This window comes from Lotus japonicus, chromosome 1 (assembly GCF_012489685.1).
Source record: "Lotus japonicus ecotype B-129 chromosome 1, LjGifu_v1.2".
Taxonomy (NCBI): domain Eukaryota; kingdom Viridiplantae; phylum Streptophyta; class Magnoliopsida; order Fabales; family Fabaceae; genus Lotus; species Lotus japonicus.
The window spans coordinates 61,016,663-61,030,481 of NC_080041.1; the positions used below are offsets into that span (position 1 = coordinate 61,016,663).

General features: G+C 41.3%; 3 protein-coding genes across 6 annotated transcripts; all 3 read left to right on the forward strand.

Annotated features, from left to right (window-relative positions):
- Positions 1 to 644: 644 nt before the first annotated feature.
- On the forward strand, positions 645 to 3,788 carry LOC130731952 (PKS-NRPS hybrid synthetase cheA-like). The gene is made up of 5 exons (XM_057584108.1): positions 645 to 781; positions 869 to 2,046; positions 2,119 to 2,429; positions 2,512 to 3,374; positions 3,480 to 3,788. The coding sequence occupies exons 2-5, from the start codon at positions 1,256 to 1,258 to the stop codon at positions 3,663 to 3,665; spliced, it is 2,151 nt and encodes a 716-aa protein (XP_057440091.1). The 5' UTR covers positions 645 to 781; positions 869 to 1,255; the 3' UTR covers positions 3,666 to 3,788.
- A 279-nt stretch (positions 3,789 to 4,067) lies between these two features.
- On the forward strand, positions 4,068 to 4,955 carry LOC130731953 (uncharacterized). The gene is made up of 3 exons (XM_057584109.1): positions 4,068 to 4,477; positions 4,554 to 4,655; positions 4,737 to 4,955. Exons 1-3 carry the CDS (start codon positions 4,115 to 4,117, stop codon positions 4,854 to 4,856), a joined length of 585 nt encoding a protein of 194 aa, XP_057440092.1. The 5' UTR covers positions 4,068 to 4,114; the 3' UTR covers positions 4,857 to 4,955.
- A 3,432-nt stretch (positions 4,956 to 8,387) lies between these two features.
- LOC130735762 (manganese-dependent ADP-ribose/CDP-alcohol diphosphatase-like) lies at positions 8,388 to 12,398 on the forward strand. Of its 4 annotated transcripts, none has more exons than XM_057587670.1 (3): positions 8,388 to 8,646; positions 9,421 to 9,559; positions 10,956 to 12,398. In XM_057587670.1, the coding sequence occupies exon 3, from the start codon at positions 10,977 to 10,979 to the stop codon at positions 11,928 to 11,930; it is 954 nt and encodes a 317-aa protein (XP_057443653.1). In that variant the 5' UTR covers positions 8,388 to 8,646; positions 9,421 to 9,559; positions 10,956 to 10,976; the 3' UTR covers positions 11,931 to 12,398. The 4 variants fall into 4 exon arrangements, with proteins under 4 accessions (XP_057443653.1, XP_057443660.1, XP_057443667.1 ...); XM_057587684.1 differs by lacking the exon at positions 8,388 to 8,646 and having other exon boundaries at positions 8,689 to 9,429; positions 10,956 to 11,089; positions 11,312 to 12,398; XM_057587677.1 differs by lacking the exon at positions 9,421 to 9,559.
- The last annotated feature ends 1,421 nt before the right edge of the window (positions 12,399 to 13,819 follow it).

Below are 13,819 nucleotides of genomic sequence, written 5' to 3' on the forward strand. Positions count from 1 at the left end.
CAGCCTTTTTTTTTATCCCAAAAGTACCCATCGGTAAATGATTAACCGATATAAATATACACATCGGTTAATCATTAACCGTTATTTTTTCTCTGTATGAACACCTTCATACCATTACCCAGAACACGAAGAACAATATCGGTTAATCATTAACCGATGTGTATATTTATATCGGTTAATCATTTACCGTTATGATTTCTGGCAGTTTGATCACCTTTTCACCATTACTCCTCCCTCCACCAACCCCTCCACCATTACTCCTCCCTCCACCTGCCCCCCATAACTCGCCCACACAACCTTATTCCACCATTACTCCACTCCTCCCTCACATTTCACCTTCCCACCACCACCACCATCTCCACATTTTCCACCACCACCACCACCAACACCACCTCCACCAAGGGGAAGCTCTAAACTCCTAGTAAGTGTTGTTAGCTTTTTGGTACTTTATCTCAGTAGTTAGTTGTTAGTTTAAGTAGTTAGTTTAGTTAGTTAAGTTGGTAATTTAGGCTGCTGTATCGTGAGCTGTATCGGTAAATGATTTTCCGTTAATGGGTCGGATTATGATATGCCGTTATAGGACCGGATTTTGATTTGCCGTTAATGTGTCAGATATTGATTTACCGTTTTGGTTCCAGGGATGACAAAGTCCTTTTTTTTTTGTGAATCACAATTGATACATGCTGCTGGATTGGAAAATGATAATCCAGAGGAGCAACCATCACTAGTTGAACCTCCGATTATATCTATAGATGTCTCTCATTTGTATCAGACTGATCAGGTACTCATTGCACAAATTTTTGCATGTTTTGTTTATGCTTTGTTTATGCCTTGTTTTATGCCTTATGCCTTGTTTATCCTGAAACAGCGTTTCCCTTTGAAAGATGATCTTATGAAATGGGTTCGCGACATTTCTATGGCAAATAATTTTGTTTTGGTGACAACAAAGTCTGATAGTGGTGCGAAGGGAAGAAAAGAATATGTCATTCTGGGGTGTGAGAAGCATAGTGTGTATATTCCCTACAGAGATCCTGATCTTGTTGAAGGAACGTCAACACAAAAGACAGGTTGACCTTTTAGGCTAAAAGGACGACGTACGAAAGATGGTAAAGGATGGTGGTTGAAGGTGATGAAGGATAGACACATCCATCTCGCAGCTGAGTCACTACTTGGCCACAATTACGCTGGTCGACTGAATAGTGAGGAGAAGGAGGACGTGATAAATCAGGCTAAGACTTAGGTTCCACCTAGAAAGATGTTGGCGTCCTTGAAAGAAAAAGATCCTTCAAACTTGACTACCATCCAACAAATTTATGGTGTTTGCAAGCGGTTCAGACAATCCGTTCGTGGGTCACTGACAGAGATGCAATACTTGCTGAAGAAGTTGGACGGTGAGAAGTATGTTCACTTCGAAAGAAATGAACCCGGATCGGAAGTGATTAGAGATATATTTTGGGCTCATCCGAATGCCGTCAAACTTTTCAACACATTCCCATATGTAGTGATCATGGATTGCATATACAAGACCAGCAAATACAATCTACCCTTGCTAGAGATTGTTGGCCTGACCTCCACGGATAAAACATACTCAATAGCATTCTGCTACATTGGTAGTGAGGGCACAGAGGACTACATTTGGGCATTGGAGTGTATGAAGTCTCTAATTTCCGACCAATCCAGGTTGCCTAAAGTGATTGTGACGGACAGAGATCTTGCCTTATTGAGTGCCGCTTCACAAAGCCTTCCCACCACTACCCATTTACTATGCTTGTGGCACATCAACAAGTGTGTTTTGGCAAAGTGCAAAGAGTATGTTGGCACGAATGATTTTGCTCAAGAGGTTATGGACAAGTGGGCCGAATTGGTAGATGCTCCAACAGTTCCAGAATCTGAAGCTCATTGGATTGAATTGTTTAACATGTGCAAGCTTAAACACAAGTTGAAATTTGCCACTTATTGTTCTACTACATGGTTGATCCAAATGCAGAAATTTGCCAAGGCATGGACAAATCATGTGATGCATTTTGGAACAACAACAAGTAACAGGTACAAAAATTATGTTATGACTTGTTATATGTATTTCATTTCATAGATTATTACAGAGTTGTTGGTTTGCAGGGCTGAAGGTGCACATGCCAGCTTGAAGTTGATGTTGATGAACAGTAAGGGTGACCTGGCCACATCATGGGATGCGTCGCATAGTTTGACCATCAATCGTCACACTGAGATAGTAGCATCATTTGAGCGCAGTATGAATAAAATTGATCACCTTTTCAAGACCCTTTTCTACACAAATATTAGGGGATTTGTGTCAATCAAATGCCTGAAACTCATTGATGCTGAACTGACAAGAATGCAGTCCTACGGCGGCAGATGCGATTGCTTATTGAGAGAGACTCATGGACTACCTTGCGGTTGTCAACTTGCAGGTTACCGGTCAACCATTCTCCTGTAAACTACTTCCAATTATTTATATTTGTGATTCAATGTGACATGTTTGTGAACTTGCAGATTATGAGAGGATTCCGTACGAGGCCATTCATCCATTCTGGAAGAGCCTAAGTTGGGAGCATGTACCTGTTGCAGATACTGGCAGCTCAGATATTTGCGGACTAAACCATGGAGAGATGCACCCAGAAGTTGAGGCACTGACACGTTATTTCCATTCTTTGGATACTGGAGGGCAGAGTATGGTAAGGAGGAAGCTTCAGGAGATATATTGTCCTGAAAGCAGTACATTATGTACTCCTGAGCTTCGGATAAAGTCCAACCGCAATCCTAAGTTGAAGGAGAGCAAACCACCCAAGGGTCGAGCAATAGGATCCTTGACTCGTGATCCTTCAGCGTTTGACCTTACTGACAAGAAGATTAAAGAGGAAAAGAAGTCTTCACAACCAGCAAAGAGGAAGAAGCGTGTGAAGAAGTCTGATACAAGCCATTTCATGTGTAACTGTCCAGCCTTTCTCCATCCATATATTGACACAATTACAGATGTTGAGGATGATGGTAACTGTGGCTATAGATCCATTGCTGCATTACTGGGGCATTCCGCCGGTCAGGACGGTTGGCCTTGGGTTAGGGCTTCATTGATAAAAGAACTTGAGACCAATATGTTAATGTATAATAGGATGTGGGGCACAAATGTTGTTTATGGCTTACATGATCGACTCACTCTTCCTCTTGGTGACCCGGCCACCCCTGACAAATGGTTTCAACTGCCAGAGATGGGATACCTTGTTGCCACAAAGTACCAATTGGTTCTCGTATCCTTATCCTCTATGGGTTGTAACACATACTTTCCACTGATAGGAGCCGGTCCACAAGATGCGCATACTGTTATAGCTATTGGACATGTGACAAATCACTGGGTACAGGTATATTTTGACCAAATACACTAATATTTTAGTTGCCTACTAGCTTGTCGATTAATTTTTGTATGTGGAAGTTATCTAATTTTATGGTTATTCTCTAAAATGTAGCTCCAATTAACTCCTGGACATCTTATGCCGACTATTTCTCCCCAGTGGGATTGGCATGCTGATCTTGCCTCCAAATACTGGCGCAACCCATATGGTCCACGTTTAGACATGTACGCTGCACAATTCCAAGCTTGGCTTGGTGCTTTTAGTGGTCATGCTGACTATGTGGACATCACCACAGATTGAATGTTCTTGTATTGTGTAATATTAATTTGTAAACTCTCTGTAATTTTAATTTTGTGGCCCTTATCCACAGGTTGTTGTTAATGACAACTATTTAGACATCATCGTAGATTGGCAGGTTCATGCGTGTACTTTTAGTAATGTTAATTTGATGTACGTTGAATAGTATAGCTCATTTGTCATTTAATTTCATTATCAAGGTCTTGTCATTAACATTTCATTATGAAGGTCTTGTCATTTTCATTTTCATTACCCTCCACCACCAACCCTGACATTACTCGCAACCACCAGCCCCAACCACACTTCTACCATCCACCAGTACACCATAAATCTTTTGACCATTCTGCTCTGCTATAAATCTCTGTTGTGTCTTGCCTCTTCTTCTTACTCTTCATTCCTCATCTTCCTGTCTATTGTGTCTTGCCTCTTCTTCTTACTCTTCATTCTACACAATGGAACAAGACCCAAATCCATTCGTCCGCCATTGCAAACGTCAAAGCAACAATTCTGGCAGCTCTCGTCCTCTCATTCTTGGCCCGGTTGGCGCCATCCAGGCTGCCATGTATGCCCGTAGATCCACCCCTAACACACCACTCATTCCGACCCAGGAAATCGTGAGGCGTGTGCTAGATCACGGATCAATCGAAACCGATCCTGATTTCAACTCACATGCTTGGCTATCAGCCCTGCAAGAGTGGGGAAATGCCACTCCGCTGGGCTCTCTGACAACGAACGTTGAGAGGGTGGAGAATGTTGTTGCTGTTATCAAACCTTGCACTCCCAATGGGTTCGGAGATGCGAAAGTTACCCTCAAGGTATGTCTTGTCCTTGCTTTTGGTCCCCCTTGACTAACCGTTCTTATTTACTTCTCAAACGATTTCAAAAATTTAGGACCCCACGGGTGCTGTTGATGCTAGCATCCATCGCAAGGCCTTTACCCACAGTGAATTTGCGAATGACATAACTATTGGATCTGTTCTCGTTCTCCAAAAGGTCTGAAACCTAAACATGAAACTTGCTTCATTTTTTGGACAACTAAGCATGGTTTGATTAAAGTATGCAATTCACTTGCAGGTTGCTGTGTTTGCACCTAGAGGAACTGTTTGTTATCTTAATATAACATTGCCCAACCTAGTGAAGGTATTCCCAAAAGATTGCGGACCCCATGACTTCATCGATATCACAGAGGAATAATTTTGTTTTCCGTGTTGCTTATGTTTAATTTGGTTGTGTAACCGTTTAACTTATTGTCATGGATTATTACATGCTTTGGATTATTTATGTTGTCGTTGTTACTGTTTTTTTCATTATAAGAGTCATAATATTAAGACTAAAAATAGAATACATGTAAATAAAAAGAGGCAAGAGTCATAACATAACATAAAGAGTCCTAACATATACATAACAATGGATCCCACATAACAAGAGTAATAAAATCACTCTCCCCGACCCCGCCCCCTGCGACCTCTGGGTCCACGAGCTCTACCTCCACGAACACCCTCTCCAGGATCACCCTCTCCACGAGCTCTGCCTCCACGGGCTCCGCCTCCACGGGGTCTGCCTGCACGAGCTCTGCCTCCACGGGCTCTGCCTCCCGCAGCTGCGGCTCCTCGAATAGCAGAAAAGGCAACTCCCTGGGTACCAACGAAGGAACTCCGTCAAAAGAGATCGAGCGCCCTCTCAGTGAGGATTCGGGGTTGTGTCCCTGGAGCAAGAGCATCTGGCACCTCCAGTGACTGCTCCAACAACTCCACACCCCTACGTATAGCAGACTGCATAAAAATAATATACAAAAAAATGTCATTAACAAAAATCACAATTGAATAGATAAAAATAATATACAAGTTTAGAATCCAAACTTACCACGACACTAAGCTCCTCCCTCCTATCCTCAGGGATGATGAACACATGGGACACTCTGCTATACCACCTCATGTAACCCTCCACCGCCTCTCCCGGATATGTAGCAGGGATCCCCTGAGGGCGGAGGTGCGGCTCAAACTCAGCATAGGCAGCATTTGCGGTCTCAGCAAGGGACCCCGTCGTCTGGATCTCAGAGGGGTGTCGAGGGATGTCCTGTATGTAGCCAAACTGGCGCATAACCCTCTGCGGTAGATGTCGGCTCACAGACTGGCCGTAAGGTGTTCTGATGTAGCCGGAATAGAGGGCCCTAGGATCCCGCGGTCGAACAGCCCGATGGTCCTCAAATGGGGTCAATGTGATATCATCTAATGTATGCTCATCCAGCATGACTCGTCTCTCATCGAGTCCGGAATGCGCGATCCGAGACGTGGACCACCGTTGCGCCCTAGGCTGGTCCTATGTGTAGCCGGGTACCTCCGTCCTGATAATGACGCTGCTGGATATGTACTCATACTCCCATGACAGCAAGAGGGAGGTGAACCCTCCGATCTGGGCTGTCTTCCTGCGGGACGCACGACTAAGCTGTTCGTACAACGATGCCAACGCAATCGCACCCCACGCGTACTCCGACACGCGAGCGAGGTCCTCCAGCATCCCGATCCAGTAGACAGTAGTGTGGTAACCCCCACTCTTGCTGGCAAAGAAGGTGGCGCCAAGCTGGTTCACCAGCCAGATCCTAGCAGCATCCTCATAGCGGTGCTCTACAATGAAATGAATTAAGTTAACAATTATTAATAATACGCTAAAAATAAATACAACTTCATAAAGTAATGATTAAGACATACCATCCAAAGCAGACGTATACATGACCTTCATAGTAAGGAACCGGATATTCTGGCCACCCGCCGCCTCAAACGCAACAAGATAATCAGCAGCAGATCCTCCCAGGAGCTGGGCGCAGAGCGCTGCACACTCATCTCGCTCCCCCCTGCCCGGCGTGTAGAACCTCGACCCCGTGGAAAGATGGAGAAGAGCCGACACGTCGTCCAGGGTGATAGTCATCTCCCCGAACGGCATGTGGAAGCTACTCGTCTCCTCATGCCATCTCTCAACAAGGGCCAGTATGAGAGGTGGGTCTGTCTCCGGTAACCCGCACCAAGGCAGGTGATACAAACCCGTCTGCTGCAGCAGCTGTCGCACATGTGTATGGGCCTCTGAATCGCCATCACAGGGGAGGTTCCATACCTTCCCCCCAACAGTGGCCACCCTCAGTGTCCAACGGTCATCGTACCGCGGGTCTGTGCGTAGAAGTGCCTGCCACGTCCAAGGAGCCTTGTGGTCGGGAAAATGCGCAAGAAGCGACTGATCCTCAGGCCCCCGGGAAACGGTGCCACCCTCTGGATGAGGTCATCTACACCGCCCTGTGCCCCCTCCTCTGGCACGGCATCAGCAGCATCAATCTCCTCCTGGAGAATAAGAGGCTCCTCCTCCTCACCACTAACCTCAGAAGAAGACTCCTCGCCACTAGGCTCAGAAGAAGACTCCTCGCCAGATGTTTCCTGACGAGGTAACTCAGCCATCGGAGACAACGGAGTAGGATCCAGCTCAGCCGCATCCCTAGTAGCAGACGGAGCCGGAGAAGCTGACGGAGCCCCGACCGGAGTAGCAGATGGAGATGGAGACGGAGCCGAAGCCTCTACCGCCTGAGTGGCTGCAATATGGTCGCCGCGCCTGGTAGAAGCATGCAACTGCTCGTGTCGATCCGCTGGATCCTCACTAGTAGAAGCATGTCGCGACCTCTTCCTCCCGCCCTTCATTCTCGCTATCTGTGCAAAACAAACAAATTTAACAATACTTGTCATAATAAGTAAAGCATTTTCACATATGAGCATATCATTTGAGTCATTTTTTTACTTAATCAGGAAATTTCCAACCAATCATTTAGCAACTAACCATATGAAAAGGAAAATATAGAGAATTAACAAAAATGACAACTTGTAAGTTCTAACTCAACCGTCATTTCTATATCAAGACGCAAAAACCTCTAATTATTTTGAAGTACCAAAATAACAACATTGCATGTGAATGTGATTAACAATTTCTAGCTGTGTTAAGGTCAAGCAACCATCATCACAAGCAAACAAAACAAGAAACAACTTTCCTAATTACAACACATGAAGAATATGAAACTCAAATCTATCTTGATCTTTTCCAATTCTCAACAAATCAGCAAAGTAATCCTGGAAGTTAAATACATGCCATGGTTAAATTTTGGAAGTCTGCACTGTCATATCGGAAATTCATTTTCCATTATCATATCGGAAAATCATTTTCCATTATCATATCGGAAAATCATTTTCCGATATTACAGTGAACCAGAGCAGACCCAAATGCACCCCACTCGTGCCCATACTCATTTCATGGAATTTCAGGCAACAAAACACAACAAAACCTACCTCTAATCATCAATCAACTACCCTAGTGTTCAATCATTCACCTAATTCAAACTTGAAATGTGAGAATCATTGAAAATCAAAACTTACCTTTTGAATGTAATGGAATGGGTCTTTGAGGGAGCTTTGATGATGATTAGAACCGACCTTTGAGGGAGATTGCAATGGTGGAACCGAGCTTTGAGAGAGATTGAAGAGGGTGGGATTTGGGGAGAGAAATTTGGGTTTTGAAATAATGGGTTTCAAAACCCAAACTGTCGAGTTTATATGTTTTAAACACGATCGGTAAATGATTAACCGTTATAGTGTCGGGTAATCATTTACCGTTATTAATCAACTGGTTTTCTGGTAATTTCGCCCCTTCAGGTGGGGCGTGGGGCCTAATGGGTGGGGTGTTAAACCCAAATCCCCATTTCACGCCAGCAGATGGAACTCATCATCATCATCTTCCTCTTCACGCGTAGCAGTAGCACGGTTGGTTTGGTTCCAATCGATGCTCAATCTCCAACTCATATAAGAGTTGCCATCTCCCTTTTCCTCCACCCTTCCCCTTCTTCGAATATTTGGAGGTTTCTTGATGCATCGTGCCTTTGAGTTGGCTTTCTCAACAGCATATATATGCCTTTGCTGGATTGGATTGGTTCCCTACAGTTGATTTCCTAAGACCTGTGAGTATTTTCTCCATTGTTCTAAACATTTCAAAATTTGACTGTTACATGATTGATTATGTAGTGTGCAGCTGGAATAATCTCTGAAATTTCTATCACCAGTGTGAATTCAACTACAGTTACTGGTTTGAAACTTTTGATCTTTGTTTAATTGGGTGTGAGTTTGTTTACTGGTCTAATTGATTCAGAGAATAACATGTTTTTTACTCTAAACTGAGATTGTCCAAGTTCTCTTGAATCTAATCACACAAGATGGATAACAGATTGGATAAGTGCTAATGAGCATTATGGTAAAAAATTCATTCTTTTATAAGAAGCATCTACATATGTAGTTGATGTGTTTAGAGTTTCCAAGTAATGAATATGTTAGGTTGTCACTTTTTATTTCTCCTTCAAAAGATAACTGAACCTTGGCATGCACTATGCAACTAAATACAGAAATGCTGTTTTACACGACACTTGAGTGCACAACCTAGCACGACCACGTGTTTTCTGTTTCAATCTATTTTTGCAAATAATAAAATAAAAAAACTGGAAACAGAGAATTTAAACGGGGTAGTGCATTTTCCGATGTACCAAAAAAAAAAAAACGGGGTAGTGCAGAGTCGTGCCATTTTTTGTAGTGCAATATAGCAATGCTGAACTAAATATATGGTATGTGCCTGCTGCGGGCAACTAGCTGAGCAACCATTTGACAGATTCTTCTTTTGCTTCCTGTTTTTGTCATTTGACATGTAATGCTGAATGGACATGTTGGTGAACGTTGACTTTCAGATCCTAATGGTTAGTAATCCAGTTCTCTTATGATCACCATCAATACACTTTTTATTTGTGTACGTATTATTGGAGAACTCATTTTACTGCTCTTCTGTTCTCAACAACAACATAGTGCTCTTTCTATTCCCTAACACTGGTGCGTATCTCTAATCCAACTCCCTTTTTTTCAATGCCTGCTTCTCTTTTCTCCCTGTGTTATGAACTGAAATCAATTGTTTCTTTCTTTCTTTGCAAAACTAACTTAGCTTGTCTCTTCTCTTTCTGGTAACTGGGTACTCGCGCGCGCGCACACACACATACCTTTGAGTTGTATTCACATTTTAGCTGCTATTCGCTATTTATGATCTATATAATTTGGGCGATCTGGAAAACTGAATTTGAGATGTGATATAAAATAATTGAGGATCTCATCTAATTATGACAAAATTCACAACTCTACACAGAATCTGGACACAAGTTGAATCCATTGACCTGAACGGTTCTTGAAAAACCAAGTTTTAATCCCCCTTACAAGGGCAATATGTTATGTTACTCCAATTATAAAGTACACATTTCTCTTTTTCGTTCTTATTTAGTGGTTGCATAAATGTATTCTACACATATACCTAACTTTAGGCTCATAATTGAAGTTCCAATGACCATGGGAATCAAGAGTTAGCAGAGTCCAAATTGTCACAGAAATGTATGTTTCTGAGTCTTTTTTATGTCTCAACCAAAAACCTGCCATAGACTTGTAGTCGTAGGACCTCCCATTTACTTAATTCTTCAATTCTTGTTTAATGAGTGGCTCTTTTTAATTCAAATATCTATTTACAACTCACTCAAATTTCTAATATGTTAAATTTAAGCTTAGTTATCACTTCAAATAGTCATAATGGCTTTTATCGCGTTGGTGACTAGTGCTTAACATATACTAGAAGTCTTTTTACCTACCTCCTGGAGTTACAGTGCTATAAATAGATTAAGAGCAGGAGTGAGGTCCTTATCTGATTCTCCCTTGCTTTCCCCCTTAATTCCACTGAAAGCTATGTTGGTTCCAGCAGCCATAATCCGTAGCAGGAGAGTGGGTTTTCGGTTGAGGTGCCTCGGAAAGAGGGTTTGTTAAAAAACAAACGTGCTCTGAATGTCTATGCTCTGTGGCTTTCCAGTTCTATCATCCTCACACATGAAACAGGAAAATCATTCTCAAAAACATATTACTTATGCTTATGTTTGATATAAGATTTTATGCAAATTGGATATACGCTATGAGTGGAAATGGCGTTCTAGTAACCTTGGACTGATAGACTTGGCCATAAGATGGCTGTTATGCAATAGAGGGAATGAAGCTACTTTCCAATAAGAATATTTCCAGTGTCTGATAATTTGAACATATGTCAAGTCAGCACTCCAACATTTTGTTTGTGCTTTGCATGTTTTTCCCCCCTTTCTCTGAATATTTGCTCAAGGTCAAGAATAAGATGATTGGTTCCTGTTAGTTTTACTTTAGATTGCACTTGGAAAGTAATAGTTTGATGTTGTGTGTATGATAGGGTCTGGCGGAGACGGACACGATGATTTCTGCTGCTGGAGTAGCAACTAAACAGCCTCTTTTTTCTTTTGGATTGATTTCTGATGTCCAATATGCCGATATTCCTGATGGTCGCTCATTCCTTGGTGTTCCACGGTATTATAGGCATAGTATTCTTATATTGCAGAGAGCAGTTAAAGAATGGAATACTCATCATAAGCATATATTTGTTATTAATTTTGGAGATATTGTCGATGGGTATTGTCCCAGAGATCAGTCTCTTAATACTGTAAAGAAAGTTGTGGATGAATTTGAGATGTTCAACGGACCCGTGTATCATATGATTGGTAATCACTGCTTGTACAATCTTCCTCGCAGCGAGTTGCTTCCACTATTGAAGATTCAAACTCTCGATGGCCGTGCTTATTATGATTTCTCGCCGGTGCCTGAATATAGATTTGTGGTTCTGGATACCTATGACATCAGTGCCCTTGGTTGGCCTCAAGATCATCCAAAGGCACTGGAGGCCATGAAATTACTTAGGGAGAAGAATCCAAATGAAAATAAGGACAGTCCAAATAATTTGGAGGGACTTGAAAGAAGGTTTCTTAAGTTTAATGGAGCCGTTGGAAAGGAACAGATGGAATGGTTGGATGGTGTTCTGCAGGAGGCGACAGAGTTGGAACAAAAGGTGGTTGTCTGTAGCCATCTGCCCCTTGATCCTGGGGCAACATCCAAGGAGGCACTGTTGTGGAATTATGATGAAGTAATGAATTTGATGCACAGATACAATTGTGTTAAGGTTTGTCTTGCTGGACATAATCATACAGGAGGGTCCTCCATTGATGCTCATGGGGTACACCATAGAGTTCTTGAAGCTGCTCTGGAGTGTCCTCCTGGGACAGATGCATTTGGAAGCGTTGATGTCTATGATGACAAGATATCACTTGTTGGAACCGACAAGATGGAGAGTACTGACATGCATTTTAATCCCTGAATTGTATGACAGGTTGTGTTGATGTTTGGATGACACATTCTTTTATTAATAATGAAGTACTCTTATGATCTTGTTAGTGTCCTACCGGTGGTAAAGTTTCTACTTAAAGTTGGAATAACTCAGTTGAGCTGGTACTGATCACTAGTAAATTCTTGATTCAGCTGCTGGACATGTTACCTTCCTTTTTTAGAGGCAAGGATTCAATATGCTGCATTAGGGGTCACCTTGCTTTGGAATTGGATTTTGTAAAACTGGTATGCAGCTTTGCTCCATTGATTGACATATATTCAAATGAAAACCTTTCTATGATTGATATTGAAAACCTTGGTACCCATATAACTGACCTCTCATAGCCTGATAAGACTTTTATCATTGTTGTTGAAAACAGATATTTGACATTTTGACTACTTTGTACTTTGACTAACAACTCAGTTCATTTCTGGTGCCTCTGCTCTTTACGAACTAAAATGCTCATGACAACATTTTATTTTTTTGACTTTCGCAGCTCTAATAGAACATGACCATTATTAACGATTATCAGGGGTCTTCCTCAGTTTGTTTGAAATCCGCTTCACCGCTGGATTGTAATTAAATAATAATTGCTACAGATCATTGAGAGAGTACAAAAGATAATGGAACCAGGAGTTTACCAAGAATAATGAAATAATCTGTCATATGATTATAGAGCAATTCAAGGTAAGTCATATAATGAAATCAAGGTGTCTTCTGGCCAGATTCTGAATTAAACAGTAGATTGGTACATAGAAAAATAATGAAAGTAAGGTGCAAGAAGAGGATATGTAAGGCTGAACACAAAGATAAAACATAATTATAAAAACTAAGATGAGGAGTTACCTCTGCCGTTATTATGAAGAAGCAAAAGGACAAAACATTTTGTTTACTTTATGAGAGAAAGTGAGAAGAGAGAAGATGACTAGAGACATAGTACAAGAAAAATGTGAATTACCGACGGTTAACTGAGGGCAATATTGGCCCACATGGTAGTTGAATAAAACATTATTCTCTCATGTCAAGGTTCCATTCTAGTATGAGGAAGAGAGAAAAAAAATTAAGGTCTCGGTAATATTTACCATTAGCTTAGCGACGGCCGGAGTTGTCTGTAACTTACTGATGACTTAAACCGTAGTCATGTCGTCGGTTAATGACAACTTGAATAAAATAATCTTTTTTACTAGGGATGAAAGTGCTTTATCGGTAGAAAAAAATTAATTTTTAATTTCTTGCGTTCATCGTGATAATATAATAGAACTCATTCATCTAAGTTTTATGTAAATGCTTGTGTTCCCAAATACTTGTGGCCATATTTATTAATAGGTACTTATCAAACGAAGTAAATTATTTGGTAGATTGCAAATAGCAACAATTTGAAACCTTCTGGTAAATTTTTTTACTGTGTGACAAGTACACCTATTAATAATAATATTATAATTATTTCAGGATTGTTTGGGAACATGGACATTTTTATGCAATTAAGACTAATGAGGTCTAAATTATTGTATGAAGAGCGTCCAACAAAAAACCTTTCCCGATGACTTTACAACCATCAGAAATAAACCGTTGGTCTTTGCCAGTTTTCTTGTAGTTCAAGTGATAATTTAAAGATAGGTTTTATAAGAGCATTTGAAAAACAATTGTTTGCACGAGTTCTTATATTAAGAATAGTTGCTTATTTTGGAATGTCCATCTATCTATCTATAATATATATATAAAGGAGAAGTTTGGCAAGTCTGGAGGATCAAACAGTCATTCAATAAAGCATGACTCATGAATATATTTTTTACCATGGGTTTTTTTGTAATTGTGTAGATTATTTCATAGGAGATCAATCATAAAGCAATGTTTCGGTCGGGCCGATGCAAATAACAAGT

What these genes read in the sequence shown, in the direction of transcription:
- LOC130731952 (XM_057584108.1), top strand. Translation starts at nt 1,256, where the DNA reads ATGTTGGCGTCCTTGAAAGAAAAAGATCCTTCAAACTTGACTACCATC. An exon ending in GGAACAACAACAAGTAACAG is followed by an intron (nt 2,047 to 2,118) that starts GTACAAAAATTA and finishes GTTGGTTTGCAG; the next exon opens with GGCTGAAGGTGCACATGCCA. An exon ending in TTGCGGTTGTCAACTTGCAG is followed by an intron (nt 2,430 to 2,511) that starts GTTACCGGTCAA and finishes GTGAACTTGCAG; the next exon opens with ATTATGAGAGGATTCCGTAC.
- LOC130731953 (XM_057584109.1), top strand. Translation starts at nt 4,115, where the DNA reads ATGGAACAAGACCCAAATCCATTCGTCCGCCATTGCAAACGTCAAAGC. An exon ending in ATGCGAAAGTTACCCTCAAG is followed by an intron (nt 4,478 to 4,553) that starts GTATGTCTTGTC and finishes TCAAAAATTTAG; the next exon opens with GACCCCACGGGTGCTGTTGA. An exon ending in CTGTTCTCGTTCTCCAAAAG is followed by an intron (nt 4,656 to 4,736) that starts GTCTGAAACCTA and finishes ATTCACTTGCAG; the next exon opens with GTTGCTGTGTTTGCACCTAG.
- LOC130735762 (XM_057587662.1), top strand. Translation starts at nt 9,391, where the DNA reads ATGGACATGTTGGTGAACGTTGACTTTCAGATCCTAATG. An exon ending in TTGACTTTCAGATCCTAATG is followed by an intron (nt 9,430 to 10,955) that starts GTTAGTAATCCA and finishes TGTGTATGATAG; the next exon opens with GGTCTGGCGGAGACGGACAC.